The sequence below is a fragment of the Neovison vison genome, chromosome 6 (genome assembly GCF_020171115.1).
Source record: "Neovison vison isolate M4711 chromosome 6, ASM_NN_V1, whole genome shotgun sequence".
NCBI classification, from domain to species: domain Eukaryota; kingdom Metazoa; phylum Chordata; class Mammalia; order Carnivora; family Mustelidae; genus Neogale; species Neogale vison.
This window is the reverse complement of record NC_058096.1, coordinates 189,191,290-189,206,883: the sequence shown is the minus strand read 5'-3', so window position 1 is coordinate 189,206,883 and position 15,594 is coordinate 189,191,290. Positions and strand designations below refer to the sequence as shown.

At 43.2% G+C, this 15,594-nt stretch overlaps 1 protein-coding gene across 1 annotated transcript in view; it reads right to left on the bottom strand.

Moving 5' to 3' along the window:
- Nucleotides 1-14,763, bottom strand: part of SUCLG2 (succinate-CoA ligase GDP-forming subunit beta) — a 275,266-nt gene extending 260,503 nt beyond the window's left edge. The window contains exon 1 of the mRNA XM_044253200.1: nucleotides 14,625-14,763. Within this exon, the coding sequence (XP_044109135.1) occupies nucleotides 14,625-14,708 (84 nt within the window). The 5' untranslated portion in view covers nucleotides 14,709-14,763. The remainder of the gene's footprint in view (nucleotides 1-14,624) is intronic.
- Nucleotides 14,764-15,594: the final 831 nt, after the last annotated feature.

Below are 15,594 nucleotides of genomic sequence, written 5' to 3'. Positions count from 1 at the left end.
TTCTGGTGCTTTTTTGGCCTCCCTTGGTGTTCCATGGCTCGTAGAAGCATCACCATGATCTCTTCATGTTCAGATAAGCGTTCTCCCTACCAGCATTTCTGAATCTCAATTTCCCCTTTTTATAAGGACACCAGTCTTACTGGATTGGGGCCCACCACAGCAACTTCAGTTAACTTGATAATCTCTGTAAAGATTCTATCTGGAAATAAGATCCCATTCTGAGGTACAGAAGCTTAAGCCGTGAAAGGAGAAATTTGTTTTTGGAAGGGACACCATCCAACCTGTGACAGGCACAACTGAACAGAACAATCTTGAGTGGCAACCCAAGGAGTTATGTGGGGCAACAGCTGTGACAAGAGCTCTGTGTATAAAGTCTCTGAACCAGTCTGCTTTTTTAAAATAGGCTTGGTGAGGGCAATAAGAACACCTACTTCCCGGGGTCACTGTAAGAACTCAATGAGACAATCCTGCTCAAGACATGACACCAGACTCACGCAAGAGATGTGCTTGGAAAATGTCTGGAGTCTATTCTGGCATGTACTCAACTTCAGGTTATCCGAACAAACACCATCAACAGCCCCTGTGTAGGTGAGTTCCAGAGGAACGCTACAGCTACATTCCAGAGAGCCCTGCGGAGCTCTCAAAAGCACCATGCACCTCTCCCTAAACTGCCCATTTCTCAGTGGTATCCACCGCACTGGCCTATATACGTTCCTTAAAGGCAGCAGCAACCTCATAAGCCCAAGCTTCCTACCAACCCACCATTCTCCAGGGCCTAATAAGTGTGCCTATTACGCATTTAACAAATACTCACTGGAAGAATAAAAGAATATGAATATTTAGTAGAATATTAACAGTAAAGGTATTTCTTAAACATTTTAACCAGACATGGGAAACAGGAAATGTAGCTCAAACTATACACCAGACAACATTTCTACTTTGAAGAGCATTAACATAAAATATAGCAGCTCACAATAGCATTATTCACCATAGCCAGAAGGTGAAAGCAACGTAAGTGTCCACGGATGAATGAATGGAGCAACAAAATGTTACATATGTTTATACATGCAGTTGAATATAATCCAGCCTTAAAAAGGAAGGAAATTCTGGCACTTGCTATGCATGGATGAGATTTAAGGGCAGTATGCTAAATGAACTAAGCCAGTCACAAAGGACAAACGTGGTGTGATTTTTCTTATGTGAGGTCCCTAGAGTGGTGAAATTCACAGACACAGAAAGAATGGTAGTTTGCAGGGGGCTGGTGAGGAGGGAAAGGGGGAGCTAGTATGTAATGGGTACCAAATTCCAGTTAGGGAAGATGGAAAAGTTCTTGGAGCTGGATCGTGGCAATGGCTGCAGAGCACTTACTTGAGGTGAATGCACTTAACGCCACAAAGACACACACTTCAAAATGAGTAAAATGGCAATTTTATGTTGTGCATATTCTACCACAATAACAAAGTAAATAATAAAAATTTTTAAAAATATATACACATTTGTATTTTTAGAACCTTTAGAAACTTGGTAAGCAAAACCAAGGTTTCAGAGACATAAAAGGCATTTGCAGGGTCAAATTTTGAATCGAAAATGCAGTTCCTTTGCTACTTCCCTTAACATCCTAAATTCAATCACAAAAACACTGCTTTGCATTCATAATTAATTTTACTTAAATTACAACAATATTGCTTATTTAGAACTTCAAAGTTCCAGTAAAGGGATTCTTTTCTGACCTATTAAAAAAGCCTTTGAAGTATGTGTGGGGAAATAGATTCATCCTGTAGCAGAGAACAAAATATCTTCAAGAAAGAAATACTGGAACTTGTGGATTGCAGTAAACATAACGTTATTGATATATTGTCAATATTAAGATAAATGAAATGTCATACTCACACATGGCCCTTTAATGGAAAAGGAAACTTAATAATTTTCTCTCATCTCTATCTGAAGCTTTAACTGTGTGTGTTTTCCCTCACATTAAAATTATATTTTATATAAAATATAGTTATAAAATCAATTTTATACCACTCATAAAAGCCTCACCATAAACCTTTACCAGACAAAAAAGAAAGCATCCATTAAATTCACAATATGCCCTGCTAGGAGTTTTGGATCTGGTACTCCAATCCTAAAAGTACCTGTGATATCATGATTCATAGTAAGAAATGCGTATTTGGACTTCATCCATGGTCCTGGTGTGGAGCTCCTAAAAATCCTGGTCCTAAGTGATGAGAGTGATAAAGGTGTCTTCTTGTTATGTGCACCAAGTGACTTTTGGACCCCACCTGAGGATGGGCGCTGGTTGCTAGGGGAACCAAGCAAGTGATCAGACGGTTAGAGCTTTCAGTCCAATCCCTCTTAGGGGAGGTGGGAGGGTCTGGAGACCAAGTTCAATCACCAGTGGTCAGAGATTTAATCAATCACGCCAAGGTATAAGGTCTCCAGAAAAATGCCTGACCTATGGGCTTCTGAGAGCTTTGCAGTTGGTGAACACATGGAGTTTTGGGGACAGTGGTGCACTCAGTGCATGGAAGCTGTTCAACTCTACTCACATACCTTGCCCTAGTCATCTCTTCCACCTGGCTGTTCTTGAGTTATAGCCTGTAATAAACCAGTAGTAATCTAGTAAGTAAAATGTTTCTCTAAATTCTATAAACTGCTCTAGGAAACTGATGGAACCTGAGGTGGGGGAAACCAATGGAACCTCTAATCTATGTTTCGTCAGAAGCACAGGAGACAATCTGGACTTGAGATTGGCAGAGGGAGCCAGGAGCTAGCGGTTTTAGGACTAAGTCCTTAACATGTGGGATCTGAGGTTATTTCCGGTAAACAATGTCAGAATGGAGATGAATTATAGGACACCCAATGATGTTGGAGAATCACTTGGTGGTGTTAGAAAACCCATCTGAATTGGTGTCAGAATCTATACCCTAAGGCTCGGCCTCTCCAAATGACCAATCATAAGACTTCTGCTTCCATTTCAAAGGAGACTACTCAACACTTAGTCATTCAACCTTTCTTCGTCATTTTTAAATTAGTGAGGGTAACCAGTTTATAACTTCACTATCCCAAATTTATCTAGCTCTCCTAATTAGCCAAATAGCACATTTATTTTTTCATGCTAATTATTAAAGTGTTAACAACTGAAAAATTCATTCTTCTTTTCCCTGTATTGTTGGTTTTCAGGTTTAATGATACATCGCTTTAAAAAGAGTTGTGAATCATAACAAAGAAACACTCCTTATTAATAGTTTATCTCCTTAATCAAAAATAATTAATAACTTTCAGCTTTCTTTATATTACTTATTTAAGGCCTACATAAGCCCTAAGGCTGGAATGAGAGTACATACTAAATGTGGTTTTCCTCCCCTTTTCAAAGGTAAGATATCCCAAGTAAGTCCTTCAAAGTCCAGACAGTTTTAACTCTAGCATCTTGATAGCAATTAGGAGAGCAGAATCAGAAGATGAGAGCAATAAGCAAAAGATACCAGAGTTTCATTATACAAATGTGAAGAGATCCCCATTGATCTGGCAAAAAGTAGTATTTTCTGATAAAACTAAAAATCTCGCAATCGGTGGTAAGGTCAAGAAAGTCCTTTACCCAAGAGTTTATTTTATTCCTCTATTCCTGAGCACACACAAGGCACCACAAGGAGCCTCTCTCTCCTATCATATCATTGCCTACCTTGACTCTTCTGATTCTCTACTCTGGGCTGCCACTGCTCATCTTCCTTGCAAACTGAGGCACTGAGGGGATTTAGAGGAATGGTAGGGAAAGACCTATGAAAATAGAACCTTTCTGATTCTAGTTTGCAATAATAATCCCCAAACCAATCACTAATATTTACTGATAATTTAAGGCACAGTGCTAAGATGGTGTGCATGAGCTCAGTTAATGCTCAGTGCAACTGTAGGAGGTGAGTACAGTAACTCTCCCCGTTTTGCAGTTGAGGAAACTCAGGCACAGGGTAATTTCATCAAACTTAACCACCAACAGTTTTTTGTACCACTTTTATGTAGCACTGGGAAAAATGTGCAAATCAATCTATGACACAAGTATAAAATATATTTGGAATTCAGAGATGTTGAAATGTGGGTAAAGAAACGTGTGTCTTACAAATAAAATATGTAAATAATTTTCACAAGACCATGGGTCTGAATGAAATGAACCCTGCCCCCTGAGTTCCAGCTGACTGCACCAGGGACTGATATGGGAACCAGTAGCCTGTGCAGGCAGCTTAAAGGAAGCCCTGCCCAATAAGAAGCTCATTATTGAGTGGTGGCAAAAAGACCCAAACAAATCCTCTTTGGGAAGCATGAAGTGGAGATAAGCCAAGATAAGTTGAGTACTTCAACTCACAATATTGTTTCAAGCAAAGCTGAAGAAGTGTTCTGGGCCTGTATGAAGCCCACTTTCTACATATATCTTAGAAATTGTTTGGCTATTTTGTTTGGCTATTTTGGATAAATGAACTGACTTCTCATGATACCCCATTTTCCCATTTAATAGTTTCTTCCTGAGAAATACTTTTCATTTTAATCATGAGAAAACAGTCTAAAACAAGTCCCACTGCCACCACCTTCAAGTCTGGTAAAGTAGTCCAATACAAATCAAAAAGGTAAATAGGAAGAAAATCTTCAGAAAGTTGGAAATGTGAAAAAGGGGAAAAAGCAACCGTGAACATGTGATCTTGGAGAAAACAAGATGGGTTAGCAGCAGATCATGAAGGATGGAAAATGACGTGATGCTCTAGAGATCAGGCTTCCCCATTCCACGCTGCACTCTGAGCTCTGCAACTTGGGGCAGCCATGGTGCTGTTCCTAGGACCTCCCCACCTCAGCCATGTGCTGTAGGATGGAGGAAGACACCTTATACAAAATAGTCACTCTTTCAGCTGGTCAGTGATCTAAACCTGAATACAAAAGGATGAGCTAGACAAATAAGATTTTCTTATTAGAAGTACAACATCCTGGGAGACAGAAGCTGGCTGATGTTTGGGAGATATGGGGCTATAGTAGGCATGGGAATGAACAATCTAAATCAAGTACAGGTACCCCAATGTTTATAGCAGCAGGGTTCAAAATAGCCCAAATATGGAAAGAGCCCAGAAGTCCATAGACAGATGAATGGATAAAGAAGATGTGGTGTGTGTGTGTGTGTGTGTGTGTGTGTGTGTAATGGAATATTATTCAGCCACAAAAAAATGAAATCTTACCATCTGCAACAACATAGATGGAACTTAAGGTTATTATGCTAAGCGAAATAAGTCAACCAGAGAAAGGCAATTATCACATGATCTCACTCATGGGGAATTTAAGAAACAAAACAGAGGATCATAGGGGTAGGGAGGGAAAAATAAAATTAGACAAATTCAGAGAGGGAGACAAACCATAAGAGGCTCTTAACTATAGGAAACAAACGGAGGGTTACTGGAGGGGAGATGGGTGTGAGTGTGGGGATGGGGTAACTGGGGGATGGGCATTAAGGAGGACACATGATGTAATGAGCACTGGGTGTTACAGGCAAGTGATGAATCAGTGAAGTCTACCTCTGAAACTAATAATATATTATATATTAATTAACTGAATTTAAATAAAATTCTAAAAAAAAAACCTGTGCAGGTGGAAGTTATAAAGAGATGTAACCACGATGAGTGGAAAAGGCACGGAAGAGCCAACACCAAGGAAGACTGGTCTTGAGTTCTAGTCCATTTCTCTTTCAATAAACCTTTTATTTTCCTGGAGATACATCCAAGCAGGTCTCCTTAACTAAAGCAGACTCAAGAAGCAACAGAACCGCTCACACAAGCCAGAGAGCAAGAAGGAAATAACTAAGCCAAACTGCACCATTTCAACAAGACCATGATGTTATTAACATCACCAAGCCCCAAAAGGCCTGGGGCTTGGGGATGGGGAAATGTGTCACTCTCAAGGCACTCAGTCTTAGAAACATGTGCTTGGTAAGGATTTAGGGGCTTTTGAGTTCTCTTCTTTTATTTACATGTTCCTTTCCCGGGGCCATAACAAAGAGTTCAGAGAACACTTAGGCACAGGGACAAAGTACATGGTTCTAGGAGCAAAGATAAGCAAGATATTTTTTAACTAGAGTGGTTCCGCACACCCTCTCCACTCAGGGATGGTAAACAGCCTTTATCACCGTGGTGCTTTCAGCACAGGATAAAGAAAAGCCAGTAATGGGGACCCAGCATGGAAATGGTGGCCCCTGTCCAGTCTACTGCTTTAATAATCTTCTGCCCATCTTTCTCTTCTATCCCCATTACCAACATTCAGTCCAATTCAGTTAGAGTTTTCCAGAGACAGTCTTGGTTTCTGTTATACCTGCTGCCCTAGTATAGTTACTCACAGTGCTCACATTCGCTCTCAAGGTATCCCAATTTGGCAATAAACTATAAATTATGCAGTCACCCTAAGTTTGGTTCAAGCCCCTGTCTTCTCCCATTTTATGTATCAGAGGAAAAAAAAAAGAAAGAAAGAAACCTGTCAATCACAAGTGTGCAAAAAAAAAAGTCTGAAATGAGAAAAAGCTAATCTTATAATAAAATATGTAATCACGGAGGCACTTGAATGGTACAGTCAGTTAAGCATCCAGCTCCTTCTTTGGGCTCAGGTCATGGTCTCAGGGTTGTGGGATCAAGACCCATGTCAGGTCCCACACTCAGCTCGGAACCTGCCTGAGATTCTCTCTCTGTCCCTCTCCCTCTGTCCCTCCCTCTGTTTGCACATGCACACACACTCTCTTTCTCTCTAAAATATATAAATAAAATCTTTAAAAAATTTATTATTGTTACAGATCACAAAAATTATCAGTGTTAAAGGCAAGACTTAGACGAAGGCAGTCTGATCCCAGTCCTGATTTAGCCAGTCTCCTGACATAATCATTACTGCCACTGAATCAGCTCAACAGTCCCCCAAATAATCACCTTGTTTGGATTCCTCTAACCCTCTTCATCCTCTAGGCAGAAAGGGTATGCTAACGCATAAAACTGCCCCATCGCCTCACTATCTAACTCTTCAGTGACTCCCCACTGCCCTTAAGAATAAACCTCAACTCCACTACCAGACCCACCAGGACCAGCAGAATGGTGCCTGCCCCTGCTTACGTCCCCCACCTCAAAATCCACAAGACATCTCAAAATCCCTCCTGAAATTCCTCAGTGCCCACGAGTCAAAACTCTGGGACTCAGACAGTCCCATATGGAAACGGATCAAGCACAAGAAGTGCAGAGTGGTGGGAAAAGAGATTCCAGACCCACATCCCACCCCCACTTGGGTCCCGCACTTACAGAGACCCACTCCTAACGCTTTGCCAGGTCTCCAGGAACAACTGATATATTACATCAAATCACTCCAATTTTAAAATAAAAATAAATTTCAGAGTTAAACATGAGGCATGTATGCCTTCATGACTGGTGCTGTAGTTTTTTTTAACCATTTCTAGAAAGAGGTAAAAGCTGGCCATCATATCAGCACCCTGATCAAAGTCTGAACTCAGAACACCAGTTCATCCTCCATTAGCATTCCCCAAAGCCCACCTGCAAGGGCAATGCCATTTCACAGATGCTTCAGCACTCCTGAAACCCTCCAGGTAGTGCTTTGTAGCTGGGCAGACAGCGAAGCACGCATCTGTCTATCCCTTTGGTACATGTTTTGACTATGGTCTATTCTTTAAGTGGCCTCCCACCCCAAATTTTTGATGCATATGAGGTCTAGAAGCCATTACTACTAAGTCAACACCAACATGTGCAAACATTTCTAGAACGAGCCACATCCAGGGGGTGCAACCGAGCTCCCCATGTGACCTTCCCCGTTGCTACCTTGGGCCTCTACAGAACTTCACTTCATGCCATCTGTGCAGTAATGAACAGCTGGAGCCCAGGAGGCAGGCCTTGGATTCTCTAAGCCTCAAGTTCCCCAGATGCAAACGGAAAAATAATCACTGCTGTCTCATATGGTTGTTGCAAGGATTAAGTGAAATAAAACATATGGAAACACCAAGCTGGTGCCTAACCCTGAGATGGCAGCAAACAATACATGTTTATCAGATCTGAGAAAGGAAAATGTTTCTGGCTTAATAAAGCCTAAGAAAAATGAAAGTAAATTTAGCTTCAAATTCATTGCAAAAGAATTAATCATTGTGAGCCAACTATATCATTATAATGTCAAATGTACTCTTTGTAACCATCTATGCAAATTATTCCTTTTCAGAGAACAATAAATAGAGGTTCAGCCAGGTTCAATAACTTGCAAAGCAAGAACCTGGCAGACCCAGGATTTCAACTTAGTTCTATCTGAATGCCGAATTCATACTCTTTCCTCCTCTGTTAGTCTGTTTCCCAGACTCTAAAGCAGGGGAGGACAGAGTCAGGTAAGAGCCTGGAGAGGACAACCGTGCAGCACTGATTAGTACACCTGAGTCAGCATGAGTCCAAAGGACCAAAGGTGCCTGCCACTCAGGGCAAAGAGAGGAGGGAACGTAAGCCATCAGTGCAACCGGCCGGTTCAGCCCCAAGAGGACCCTTTAATACAGCTTAATGTTTCAATAGCCTAAGTGGCTTGTCAGCATGAGACCGGTGACTCCCGGGCACTGTGATTTTAAGCAGATGACTCTGTGACCCCTGGACACCCGTTCCCTTACATGTATCATGAAGACAGTACAACCCTCTCTGCAGGTTGTCGCAAGGCTTAAAGAAATAATGCGGCGCCATCACTCCGCCCGGGTCTCGGGCACATATGGAATGAACGGTCCTATTATGAAAGCCTCTCACAAGCAGACTTTCTACATCCCCTTCCTTCCTCTCGTGACTCAATGATCGGCATCATCACTCCACTTCTGTTATTACTTTACCTGCCTCTGCTATTCTCGGAGTACCCCACCCACTCACTGGGACCATCACATCTTATTGCAGACCTAGTCAGGCCAGCCAGGGAAACTGGGGTGTGTAAGAAAATCCCTGGCCTCACAGAGCTTACAAGCTTTCCTTGGAGGAGAGCGAGGAAGATTGACCATAAATAAATACACAAACACACACACAGAGTAAACCGCCAGGTAAAGTGTTATAAACTGCTAAGGAAAGCAAGTAAGGGGCAGAGCATAATCCGCAGCGTGAGGGAGAATCAGATAAAATAATGAGAGAAAGTCTGGTCTGAAGATTTAACATTGAGTTGGGTGCCTGGGTGGCTCAGTGGGTTAAGCCACTGCCTTCGGCTCAAGTCATGATCTCAGGGTCCTGGGATCGAGTCCCACATCGGGCTCTCTGCTCAGCAGAGAGCCTGTTTCCTCCTCTCTCTCTCTCTCTGCCTGCCTCTCTGCCTACTTGTGATCTTTCTCTGTCAAATAAATAAATTCTTAAAATAAATAGATAAATAAATAAATAAAAATTAAAAAAAAAAAAAAAGATTTAACATTGAGTTGGAGAGGCGAGTGGAAGAAGGGACCACCACCTGAGATCAGAGGGAATGGCGAGTCAGAGGGGAGGGCACAGCAGGTGCCCCAATGCAGGAAGAAGTAGTGCCTTTGAAGACCAGCAACACAGCTCACAGCTCTATTGCAGCTACAACCCCTGGTACAATTACTGGTTTACATGCCAATTTTGCCACCAAACTCTAAGCCCCCTGAGGGCAGGCCCCTGCATCTCCTTTCTGCATTCACTCAGTCACACTGTGGTCACTAATAAGGTGCACCTATATGTCCAGCAGTCTCTTAAGCACTGAATTTACAGGGAAGAACTAAATCAATATAGTTTCCAACCTCAGGGAGCTTACACTAAATAGCACTGGGCACAGCCTAAGTACTCAGAAAATGAACTAAATGGCAAGTTTTTTGGTTATGGAGTTCTATGCACGCTGAGTTCTAGGCTTTCTACAGCCTATCCTCTTTCCTCATTTGCCTAAAAGATGACCGTCAGCCCTCCGCTTCAGTTTCTCACTTGCTTTTCTTTCCCTTCTCGGAACCAGACTAGGGGCAATGAGTCCTCTGAACTCCCCATCTTCTCTCTGCCCTCTGTCTTTGCATGCAGCCCCCTCCACCGGGAATGCCCTCCCCATCTCCATCTTCTTCACCAGACTAACTTGAGTATTATTTCCCAAAATTTCATTAGTATATTGATTTTACCATTTGCTCAAATGTGTACAAGTGTCTCAAGTTCTCCAGGCAAAACATTTCCATCGAGTAACAGAAAGCGATAAATCAAGTGACAATTCCACACTGAGTAGTAAAGAGAATTGAAGCCTAAATGATCTGAGGCTACTTACATAATCTCTCTTCCTCCCCAAGATCTGAGATATTATTTCAGGGACTTTCTGGGCATTGTGCCTACAGAACTGGGCTAGGATACGGGGGCAGCAAGATTCTCACTACTCAGGGTGTGTGCACTCCATCACTGGCCGGTAAAAGGTAAGTTTCATTTACAGTAAATAAAACCAATTTGGGACACTCAAAGGTCTTCCCCACACAGGTCAATAGTTTAGCTTCTAAATTATCTAAGATAGATTTCCTTTTCTAACAGCAGAAATTGCAGCTGTACTTCATCTTAAAAAAAAAAAAAATACTTATTCTTTGAGGCAAGAAGACACATATAGGTGAGTCACAACTTCCAACGCAGCCTCCACAGCCTCATTTGGCTGCTAAGGACTTGCCCAGAACCTTTAGGCCTTCACTTCTAAAAGCCACACATCCATCTTTCTCCTCCTACTTCCTGGAAGAGGAGAAAATTGAGCTGGAGCCATCCATTTTGAAGTATACAACAGCAGGAGTGCGCGTCTAAGCAGACGCGTCCAACATTATGCGCTCCTTTCTCAGTTCCCGGACAGCAGCTCTGGGCTTCACGGACAACCACACGATGATTCTACATGTGCGGACCTGATAACAGTGTTTCCCACAGTGTCTGTGCTCCACTCACAACAGGGCAGCTCTGTGAACTTCACCCTGCCATTATGAGAGGGAAAATGTATAAAGAGGCAACAATACCAGGTTTAGAATTATCATGAGCTCTTTAAACTCTGTGTCCTCGACCAAGATTTCCCCTAAGACATGACCAACACAACAGGCTCTGTGTCAGTCCGTGTGTCCACTGTGGCCGTGCCTTGCTGTATCACCCTGCCATGTAACGCAAAACCCTGTTCTCCTAGCTGGCTAGTTTGGACATGGGAACATGTCCTTTATCTGTGAAAAGAGCCCTAATAGGGGTTAGATCTTGACTGGGGTGCTGAGTTCACAGAACACGCTCTCTAAAAGTTTCAAAGCCAGACTAGGTCTATAATAAGAAGTACACAGTACAGTGATTAAATGCCTTGTTTTCAGCAACCAGGACTGGGGTTCAGACCAACTATTTTTTTACAAGCCAAATAATTTGGGCAAGTCACTTAACCACTCTAGGCTCTTTCAAGTTCCTTATCAGACACTGCAAATCCCTACCTGATCTGGCCCCTACCTACCTCAGATGCCTCTTAGGACCACCATGTTCCCCTCTTTAACTACTTGAACATGCTGACCTCACACCTCAAGGTCTTTGCACTTGCTGTCTTCTCTGCCCTATACACTCTTACCCAGAGTTTCACCTGGCTGGGTAATTTTCGTTACTAAATTCTCAGCTCAAACATCAAAAGTCACCTCCAGGATCTCATAAACATAATGTTAAGACTGTGAGTCCAAATTGTGCAATTCCATTTACAGAAAGTACAAAAAGGAACAAGACCGTGGAATGGTGGTATAAGTCTGGGCACTGGTTATCCTTTCCAGGGTGGAGGTAGCGATGAGTAGGAACATGAGGAGGCCCTCTGGGTTACTACTAAAGCTTTTTTTTTATCTGGTTCTGGTGACCTGCGCATGTTCAGTTTGTGAGAACCCATCAAGCTGTTCACTTATAATATGTACATTTTTAATACATGTGTTATACTGCAATAAAAAAATTGGGCCAAAACAAAACTAAAAACCCCTCTTTGTCAAACTGAGTTTCCCCCTGACCATCTAATCAACACTCATCTTCTTGGCTAAGCTTGTTATTCTCCATCCTATGATCCTATTTAATTCTCTTCTTTGCCTTCGTCCCTGGCTAGAAATCATCTTACTGTTTGTGTATGAAAAGTCAAACCCTTCCCCACCCCTATGAAAATAAAGTATGATGTGGTCATGTACTCTGCCTGCTTTATTCACTAACCCTAAATATCAGCACCTAGAAGAATCCTGTCCACCATGTAGACTGAATAAAAAATGTATGTAAAATAAGTGGCTAAAGGGGCCCTCTAAAAATATAACATCAGTCATAAGCCAAAACACTGAAGCCAAGAGCAGAGGAAACAGAAAATGTCAATGACATGAAACCTTGGGAATAAGTGTCAAATGTTAAACTTAAATATGGGAGGTGGTAAGTAAAGTATCATTCTAGGGGTATCTTTCTGAGTGGTTAAAGCTACTTCTCTAAAGCAGAAACAAGACCTTTTACCTCTGTACACACAACAGCTTGGCCCAAGGTCCAATACAAAGTAGGTCTGAGTCAAGAATGGCAGCAGATTTCTAGACACTTAGGATTTTTAGGTTTTGTGGGGGAAAGGGTGGGGGTCATGTGCATTGTAATGTTTGCACAGTCAAGGGAATAGGTAGGCACAACATCAAAGGAGACTCAGATGGAGTAGATACTAAGAACTATCCAAGAATTTGAAAAGTTCCTTACAAGTCACGAGCTATTATGCTCAGCTATTATTGTCAATTCTAGGATGCTTAAATAGAAATAATGAACGTGTGTCAGTAGTTCTAGAACTTGGATGTGATATAGTTCCTATCTGGCATGCAGACTAAACTAAATACTGACATGAGGAAGCCTATATACTCACCAAGCAACAGCCTGGTGTAATAGGAACTTAAACTACTCTGCCACAAACAATAACCTTGAACAAGTCACTAAACTTCTTTAGGCCTTGATTTTTTTCCACCAGTGAAATGAGTTGGTCAGACTAGATGCTTGCTAATGTCCAGCTTGCAAGATAGTGACTTGGACACTATCTACTGTTCCCAACTAAAAAAAAAAAAAAAAAAATCCTCATCTTTGAAACCATGTATTTACGGGATAACACATAGGCTGCAAGGAATGTAAATCAAGGCTACTAGATGGGGTGAGGTAATGGATCCTTTCACCTAGTCTTCTTACGGAACCAAAGCTAACCATCTCCAACCAGATTCCCTACAGTGCTGTATTCAGGCTTCCATTTCCTGGTTAGGCAGGAAGCCCAATCACAGGTCAGCTGAACACTTCAGTTTCTCTGCACAATTACTTGCTTTGCTCGAGTTTTCACTGCCCTGGGCCCCATGTTTCTCATCAAGTCAAGTCTACACTCATAGTTAGCGCCACAGTTCTTGTTTTTTGTAACACTTAAATAATGAATAGGACTTGATCACCTGGAGGTATTCTCCTGACTCTATTACAATAGTTATTAGTGATTTTAATTAGACAAACCTGCCATTCCTTTTGCTATCCCACCATACTGTCAAGTGCCTATTAAGGATATTACAGTAATACATATTAGCACCTTTTAAATTTACATTAACAAAAACAGAGAAATGAGAAGTCAGGAAATGAAAAGAGAAGGCTGGGGGGAAAAAAAAAAAAAACCTTGCATGTGTTATAATTAGCCAAAGCTTAGAGTAACTCAAAAAATCATTAGTAGCTATCTTTTTACTTTTTCTAAAAACTATACTATGCATATCCTGGTTAAATTTGCATGAGTGATAATTTGCCTCTCATACATTAAAAATGGAAAAATGAACAAGGACCTTACTCTCTGTGGCTCAGCCCCACGCTGCCCTTTCGTTCAAAGGGGAAAGGTTATTTACAGAGAATCAGAAATTGAGCAGTTGAGTGATTTCTCCAAGAGTCATCACCAACTCAAAACTCCCCAAAGGGCTTCTGAATACTTCGACTCTCACCATTCTGGAGAAGGTAAAATCCACTGGAAGCCAAGCTCGAACAGCGAGCTATTCAGCACCCAACCCGGCTCCCCTAGGTTTCTATTCTCCATAAAGGAGAAGAAAGTGGACAGGGCTCATGCTATGTCGTGCTTGTGACGGGGCGGACTGCTCCTTGAAAGAAGGGAGCGCATTTCCCACTTTTCTCCTTGACCCCCGCACTTCACCAACTCCAGCTTGCTGAAGTGTGCCAAAGCAGTCCCCCTGTAGAAAGTTCCTCAGGGAGATGAGTTACTAATACCAACCAGGCTGGGTTCGTATCTAGCAATATTCGTCACGTGGCCTAAGAAAGGCGCTCAAGGGTCAAGACGTTCCCAAAGCTCCACTGACAAAGCAGATAATAAAACCTCAGGACTCCAAAACCCGGCCCAAGGAACTTCTTGACTGGCCGCTCGGCGCCAGGTGCCGGGCCGGCGCTCTCCACGTGAGCCCGGGAAACCGACGACAGCCCTGCTGAGGACTCAGCGTCGCCCCCCTGGACCCCGGAGCCACACCCGAGGGGAGGACTAGGGAGTCCCCCGTGCGCCCGGGCGCCGCTCCGCGCGTCGCTTCCAGGGGTGCAGCGCCCGCACCGCCGCGCCCTCACCGCCAGGAGGGAAGAGGCGGCGGCGAGGAGGGCGGCGGGGCTCCTGCCGCGGGGCGCGCTCACCTGAGACCTGGCCGCCAGCAGCGGGGGCCGAAGCATCAGGTCTCGCAGAAGTTTCCGGGCCTGCGCTGCTGCGGGGGACGCCATCTTAAACAGGAAACCCGGCGCGGGGGAGCCCAGTGCGCGCGGGCCCGGAGGTCCGAGAGGGAGGAGGCGCGAGGGAGGAGAGGGGCGGGCCCGACCGGCCCCCACCGGGCCCCCCTGTGGGCCCCCCCCTCCCTGCGCCCCAGCGCCCGGCCCCCTGCGCCCGGCCCCGCCCCTCTTTGTGATCAGAGAGAAAGGCGAAGTGGTTTCCCTGGCTCTGCATTCTTCTTGGGGCTCTGGGATTTCTTAGGGATCCTAAGACTTGATGAAAAGCACGTCAGGGGTGCTCCTTCCCTGTGGCAGACCCCGCAGAGTAGGCGGTGAGGAAGGTTCACAGATTTTCTGCGCTCGCCAAGTTTAGAGTGTAGTGGGAAAAGTAGATAGATATTGACGATGATGCAAATAAGGATTTAAATGACTCTCACGAATAAGTAAAACACAGGATTTTTAGGGCAGTGAAACTGCTCTTTATGATGCCCTAATGGTGAATACATCTCAGTATGTATTCATGCAAACCTATAGAACATCCAACACCTACAGTGAATTTTAATTTAAACTAAGGACTTTCCATGATAATGATGTGTCAATGTACAAATATGATAGACAATGTGTTGATGTGTCCACTGTAACAAGTACACCACTCTGGTGGAGGGTAATGACCAGTGAGAGAGTCTAGGCCTTTGAGTGTGAGTGTATGGTATTAAGGGAAATAAATCTCTGTGCCTTACACTGAATTCTGCTGTGAACCTAAAGCTGTTCTTTTAAAATTAAAGACTTAAAAATTAAAAAAGAAAAAAAATGCTATCATGGACAGTTCTTACTTGGGAGTATAGCAATGAAAAGGAAGAAGTGTGAGGCCCCTGGGTGGCTCAGTCAGTTAAGCCTATGC